General features: G+C 50.3%; 1 protein-coding gene across 1 annotated transcript in view; it reads right to left on the reverse strand.

Moving 5' to 3' along the window:
* Positions 1-7,513, reverse strand: part of SDC4 (syndecan 4) — a 20,305-nt gene that overhangs the window by 1,381 nt on the left and 11,411 nt on the right. Inside the window, exons 2-4 of the mRNA XM_006921850.3 lie at positions 3,987-4,125; positions 2,860-2,906; positions 1,835-2,036 (exon numbers count right to left, since the gene is read on the reverse strand). Of these exons, the coding sequence (XP_006921912.1) occupies positions 1,835-2,036; positions 2,860-2,906; positions 3,987-4,125 (388 nt within the window). The remainder of the gene's footprint in view (positions 1-1,834; positions 2,037-2,859; positions 2,907-3,986; positions 4,126-7,513) is intronic.

Consider the following 7,513-nt stretch of genomic DNA (forward strand, 5'->3'; position numbering starts at 1 on the left):
AATCGGGGCACAAGAGCCAAGTAAGGTTCTTTCTTGGCTAAAACTCTATGCAAAAGCTGTAACAAAGGCCCCCAGGTGATGCCAGGAAAAGCACAGGGGATATCAGGTATCAACCCCATTCTCGTCACCAATCACCTTTCCCTCTGATGACCCCAGCTCCTCTGGTAGGTCTGTGCCGGGACTGCCCACAAGGTCATGGTTCAAGTACAGTCTCAGAAATGGCTGTGGTCCTAAATTCAAATGCCAGGTTTACCATTTCCTGATTTTGTGACTTTGAGTAAATTATTTGGCTTCTCGGGGCCTCAATTTCCTTATCTGTAAAAGTATCAATAACCATACCTGTCTGATAGAATTGTTGTGGGGACTCAAATGAGGGGAGCAATGTGAATCATAAGACAAATAGAAAGGACTAGATAAACCCAATTCTCAGGTGCTGCGTAAAAGGTGGGAATGGAGGGTCCCACCTCAGCTAGCTCAGTTAACCTCCATGAAGGTGTTAGACTTGTGTAATTCTAAACTAGAAGATTCAAATATTAATTGTTAATAATTAACTCCCCAAGTACCAAACCCAGGTGGTGAAAATGCTTGAAAATAAGAGAGAAAGACTTAAGGCGAGTGAATGACTCAGTTCTGTCTCTTGATACCTGACCCAAAGCAAGTGGTTTGCTTTCTCTGGACCATAGTGTCCCCATGTATGACAGTTGTTTTGACTAGATCAGTGGTTTTTTAAAACCACTTTTAAGGTTTTAAGGGGGAAAAATTGTCTTTAAAAATAGAACACTTAGTCAAGCAAAACCTTAATATAAATCCCACATCTGCCAGTTGGAAGTGAAACCGTGGTTGAAGATGGGGGAGGCTTTACCTCTAAAATACTTCTAAATAGTTTGAAACTTATAGAATTAAATGGTCTCTAACGGCCCCTCAGTTTCAACAGCACCCAACACCACCTCATCATGCAGGAAGTAGTGCAGGAAGAGTAAAAACAATGTTGGCTTGTGGGGAGAGGGTATGAGGAGGCCAGGGTAAGGGCTGAGCTGGACCCAAAGTCACCTGGGGTTATACTCCCAGGGAGCCTCACCTGCAAGATGCAGGCAAGATCTTTTATCTGTCCTGATGGAGGCAGGACACAGGGCTCCTTCTCTGTACCTGGAGCCTCCTGGGAGCTACTGGGCCGGCTGGTTACTAGGAGACAGGAGTTACCCAGTTTGGGCCCAGGGTGCCCACTCACTAGGCTGGTCCATCCTTATATCTTTTAGGTTAACACATCAAACTAACAAATCAGAACAGCCCTTTACAGTTTGCCAAGTTATTTCAGATTCTATTTTTCAGGGAGTCGTTATACCAACCCAAGGAGGTATTACCGTACCCGTTTACAGAGGCGGAAACTGAGGCTCATTTCTGCTGAGGTTCAAAAGCTTCTCAGCCATAGTCAGAAGGCTGTTAAGCAGGGGGAAGGGGAAGCCAACCCAATACAAAGGAACCTCTGGGCTTTCAAGGGAGATTTTCAAAGAATGTTAACTTTTAATAATTAACTCCCCAGGTACCAAACCCACGTAGTAAAAATGCTTTGAAAGTAAAGAGGAGGACTTAAAGTGAGTGAATGACTCAGCTTGTCTATTCTTTAGAAGCCTTTGATGTACAGTTCTTCCTTTCTCTCCACCAGGCTGCACACAGTCAGAGCCCCACCCCCCAGGTGTAGTCCTTCAAGGCTGGGACACTCTGAGTGTGGCTGTAAGGAAGGGGCCCCAAGGAGCCGCATGGGCTAAGGTGTCCTTGCCTGCAGCACTGAACACTTCCCCTCTTCGGGGTACCCTGTGAGGAGCAGGGACCTTACCTGCCAGGACCTCTGTTCTCTCAAAGATGTTGCCGGCCTGGGCAGTGCTGGACATGGACACTCTGTTGGACACATCCTCGTTGCCTTCGAGGGATGGCGGAAGCCTCTTGGGGATGACCTCATTCTCCTCTAGTTCCTTGGGTTCGGTGGGGACCCGGCTCCCAGGTTCCGCCCTCTCAGGGATGTGGTTATGCAGGGGCACCTGAATGAGGGAGGACGAGAGGGGACAAAGACTCAGCACGGTTTGGGGAGCAACCCAGGGCAGGGGACAGGGACATTCGGCCAGGCAGGGAATCTGGTTCTGCCATCTTCAGAGGGGGATGGGTGAAGGTGGTCCTGGGGCAAAAATCAGCAACCTCAACAATTACACGGTCAAACCCTTCCCTGCAACCTTTCCAGCAGATCTGTCCCCAAATGAGGACAAATTATGTGACCAAGGGGGACAGGGGAGCAGGTGACCCCACTCACTGCTGCTTGGCGGCTATTCTTAGAGTAACCACTCTGGAGGGAAGTTTGGTAAAGCTGCAGAAGCTGCTTGCCATTTAAGGCAGCAATGTGCCTCTGAGACTCTGTCGGAAGGAGCTAATCAGAGATTTGTATATAAGATTTGTATGTAAGATGCTTGCCATGCCGCTATAATTTCAGAATTTTCCATTAATCAGGGAAATCAGGTGAACTATAATTATGCAGCTTAAAAAATAGGAAAAACACTTAATTATGTGGAGAAATATGACCATTTTAAGTGAAAGATGGCATACATATAACTGTGCATATAATTGATATTTATGTTGGAAAATACCTATAAAAGGACAGAAAAGGGGCTGGAAACATATCTAAGTGTTGACAGTGATTTATCCTTGCAGCGGGGATAGTGTACCAACGACCACAGTGGTGCCTGCCCGGGAAGAGGCCAGGGCCACAATTAAAAGCCTTCTTGCAGAGGGAGGTGAGACCCTCATTTATTCTGCCCCTCTCAACAGGTGTTACAGAGGGGCAGGGGAGAGGCAAAGCATGGAGCTACTTACCAAGGGTTGGATTACTTTGGGGAAAACCTCGGGGTCCTCTGAGTCATCTGTAAATTCAAAAAGGATGTATGAGTGTGAGGTCAGTTTCCCCTTGTAGCCACAGCTGGCGGGAGTCCTAACTTATCAGCAGCTTCCAAATGCTCAACGTCCAGCAAGTCATCCCTACCCCAGCCTCAGTCACCTCATCTGTAAAACAGGGCTCCTAACCCCTGCCCCCCAGGCTCTTTCCCAGGAATGGGGAGCTGGCAGCTGGGCAGGTGCTTTGTCAGCTCCAAACCTTTGCTCAGTAAAGGGTGGATTCAGCAACCGACAGCACTACCGATGAGCTGGTTAGAACTGCAGAATGCCAGGTCCCACTGAACCGGAATCTGCATTTTAACAAGATCTCCAGAGGACTCATTTAAGAAAGCAGGATTCTAGATTGCAATATTAAATATTAGAAATTACAATATCAAAACGTTTACTGAGTGCTTGGGTGGGCACAGAGCTTCAACTTGGTCCAATCACGACACTGATGTACTGTCCTGTTTCCATTTTACAGACTCGGAAACCAAGTCTCTGAGGCCAGAGGTTAGCGGTGTGAACTCAAGACTATGTGACTTCAAAGCTCGAACTTTGAATTATTTCACTGCTCTACGTGTAGGAGGGATGTTTCCTAGTAGCTCTGTCTGGCCCAGAAGCTGAGGCCAGAAAGTCTCAGAAAACCAGGTAAAGCACCAGCCCCAGGTCCAGCCCCAAGAGGCCTGGGCATCTTCACCCATCCCCCTCTGAAGCAGGGGCTTGTTCTTGGTTGGGCACCCACATCTCTGCCCCTGCAGGCCACCATGTCTTTTTCCTTTTCAAAGGAAGAAAAACCCTCTATCGGTTCTCCTCCCCACCCCACCCTACCCTTTAGCAAGGTGCTCAGAAAACCTAGTTACAAACAACTAGCCCAGGAACGGTCTCAGGGATGGAAAGGGCTGATCCATTACTATTGTTTCCTCTTATCTGAGAGGGATGGGGCACTCTAGAAAAATCTCCACAAAAATCCAAGGTGCGGTCACCCTCCTAGGAGAGGCCACAATTTCCTCCAGCCCCATGCCCCAGGCCTGTCCATCATACGCCCCCCACCATCACACCCTCCGTACCCAGATCTCCAGAGCCAGACAGCTCAAAGTCATCGGGTTCCTGATCGGGCCCCGCGACATCCTCGTCGTCTGGTAGGGCTCCGGAAAAGTATCGGCCTTCTAAGAGGTTTTGAGGGTCGATGACCTCGGTCTCTCGGATCTAGGGTGAAAAAAGCAGCCACATCAACCAATAGCCCCCTTAATGGTCTGCAACAGTCCCTGAGCCCCGAAAGGCAGTGAAATGGGTATTCGAGAAGGTAAACTAGGGTGCTAGATAGAGACCAGGCCAGAGCTTGGAGTCCCGGACCCTTCCTGGCCCCTAATTTGCTGTGTGACCTTAGGCAAATCTCTTTTCCATTCTGGGATAATAAAAATAATAAAGGCAGTAAAAATCAGAACATAAATATAGTACTAGGTTCCATTTACTAGGCACTTGCTATGTGCCAGGCCCTGTTCTCAGTAATTCTAAAGGCACGTCATCACCCCGACTGTATAAGTGAGGAAAGTGGGCATTAAAGACATGAAATCGTTTTCTTTTGATGGCACGAATAGCAGATGGAGGAGTGAGAATTCCATGTAGGGCTGCCTGACTTCAGAGCCAGCGTCCCCACCCACACAGGCCGGCCAGAGGATACGCCGTGCCAGGGTTCTGGAATGCCGTTGCTGCTGATTCACTCACAGCAGAGAGGGCTGCTGGCTCTGGTCTTGTCCCCAATGGGACACCTTTCCCAGCTGAGTCAGGCAAAGCTGGGACAGGCAGGGCTGGCTCACCCACACCAAAGGACAGCCTCAGGTCAGGGCGCTGCCCAGCCTGGTGACTCAGAGTGCACGCATAAGCACACTCTTGCGTTCAGCTTTCTAAACATCTCCCACAGATCTAGTCTGCCCCAACACCATGCAGGACACAGAGAGGCACAGTTCCTGCTGGTCACAGCAGAATCTTAGGTCCACCCCACTGAGAAGCTTTCAAAAGGAAAATACCAAAGGTCCAGGGAAGCAAAGAACCTCCCCAAGGTCCTATAGAACCTCAGCTACTCTGCCCTGTGCCCTAGAACTCAGGAGGGTAGGAAGCGTTTGGAATGTCTACCATCCTTTCTCTTAGCTCCTGGGCTGGGGTTCTGTCTGCCTCCTGAATAGCAGCCCTGGGCCAAGCTCATTATTTCACTAATTAATTCAAAATTTTAAGTGTCTACTATTGTCAGAAGTCAGGGTTTCAATTAAGTTCAATACACATCCCTCCCCAACACACTCTCAGAGCCTCTAACTGCAGGGGCTCTGCTCAGGACTACAGAACTACAAAACACCACTACTGGAGAGGTCTTGTGTCATAGGATTTGAGCCCCAAACAGGACAGTGACTTGCCCAAGTTCACACAGTGAATTAGCTACAGAAGTCACAGAGGAAAGAGGCCAGATCTCTGTTTCTGACTGCCCTAGGCTGTCTTTTACCCAGATGAAACCACCAGTGACACAGAGGGGAGCCTGAGATGGAATATCCGTTCCTAAGACAAGGTCACCATCGCAGGAGAGGCCCAGGCGCCTCCTGTACTGCCTCCACTGGCTGCTGGGGAGAGGCGGGTGGAACCTGACTATCAAGCCCTCTTCCACCCCCACGAGGGCATAGGCTGCATTCCCGGAAAGCAGCAGGGTCAGGAGGGGAGGAAGGCAGTGGGCAGGCACCTCCCGGCACAGGCACACACATTCACCGCAGGAGAGGAGACTCTGCCGACAGCCTGGCACACATGGGGGTGGGAGCCAGAAGGGGTTAAGCCCCGGGTAGGGATGACTTCATGACTCCGGAATCGGGAGCTGTTGAGCTGCTGGCATTGGAATACCAGCCCCCGCACACAGTCCCGTGCCTGTGGCTTTGGTTTGGCAGCTCAAGAATAAGGTTCCTCCGTGGTAGCAAAAGCTGCTTATACCTAGAGCAGGGTCCTTGTGCTCCTACCTGTTCTCCTGATGAAAATTTCTCTGGGGCCCGGAACCTGACAGCAGGACTGCCGTGGCTTACTAGCTAAACTAAGCACTTAGCATGAAGTAGGTCCTCCTAGTAGGTCTTTTTTTGCAGAAGTGGAAAGAGGAGGTGGAGGCTCAGAAAGGTCAAATCACTTGCCCAAGTTCACACGGGCAGAAACATGGCCGCACTGGACCAGAACCCAAGCATGGGTCACCTGAATCTTTAACCACATACATATAATATACACATGCACATAGAGTGCCCTGCCTAGCCAGGTAGAAGGAGCCCTGTTCAGTGGAGGTCAAATCAGCCCAAAAAGGAAAGACACCAGACTGGCTGTGGTGAGTCAAAGTTCAAAGTCCTCAAGATAGGGGCTGGGGTCAGATGCCCGGGACTGTTTCAGGCTAAGACCCTCCATCCCCCTTCTTGCCCCAGGAGCCATGGAATGTTGCTTCTTCGTTTGCTTTTCTTTCAGCGTGTGAAAGTGCTAAGGGGTGTTTCAAAACAACCCATGGAATCAGCACACTGATTGGTCGATGGTAACTACCTCTGTTTACACTGGTGAAATAAAGACTAAGAGGAGGCGGGTATGAAGCCAGCAGCAAAACTGTGGCTGAACAAGATTTGTTCACAAGCAGCGCCCTTTGTGGTCACCTGGTCATCCTTAACCCTTCACATTTATACCAGGTTCCTGGAGAGGATAGGCAGTAAAGGTCACACCAGGGATTAGCAGCATGGCCAAGATCAGACCTCGTGAGATGCGTATTTGGGACGTAAAAGGATGGGGGTCCCTAAAGGCCGCATTAGATGAGACTAGGTGCCCTTGTACAGCAAGTCAGGGGAACTGGGAGAAGCTCTGGGAGGTGCGCTGATGGGAAGATGCAGGAAATTAAATTCTTCAGCTCCAGAAGCTCCCTCTCTGCCTCGCTCTGGCCTGACCCCTGAGGACAGGTGAATTCCCAAATAAGCAGGAGCCCTTTAAGACAGGACCACAGTGCAGGAGGTTGTGGGTCTTCATTCCTGAGTGCGTCTGTGTGTGTGTGTGTGGGGGGGGGTGGTTGCCAACAGCCCCCTCTTCCCTCACACTCTTCAGCAAGACCCATTCAGTCTGGGGTGGCTTTGAAGAACCAGGCCACCCAGCAGCCAGGCTCATCCCTGACCAGAGAGGGACCCCACCCTGCTCCTGGCTAAGCATGTGGTCTGTTCTCCTCAGCTCACCCCACCCCTGCCCAGGGAACGTGTATGCACATGCGTGTGCATGCACAGGCACCCTCTCTGTGCCCTCGGGGTCTCCCTGTGTCTTTGTCCTTCTCGCAGATGCACAACAGAAACCACCAGGTGAATAAGGCAGAGGTTCCGGGTCCCACAGACACCGCTGGCGCCGTGAAGGTGGGCACCTGGAGTTGGTGCCTGCAGGCTTAGAGATGCTATCCGTGGAATAGGGGTAGGTGCTATTTTGCTCTAAAGGGACTAATAACACGTGCCAACAGAAGATATCTGAAGCCAGAGTCCAGCGGTCTCATTTTATAACCTAGCAAACAGATTAAAAGATGAGGGGCTTTGCCAAGGTCAACCACGCAGCTGGCAGCAGA

The sequence above is a fragment of the Pteropus alecto genome, unplaced genomic scaffold (genome assembly GCF_000325575.1).
Source record: "Pteropus alecto unplaced genomic scaffold, ASM32557v1 scaffold45, whole genome shotgun sequence".
NCBI lineage: Eukaryota > Metazoa > Chordata > Mammalia > Chiroptera > Pteropodidae > Pteropus > Pteropus alecto.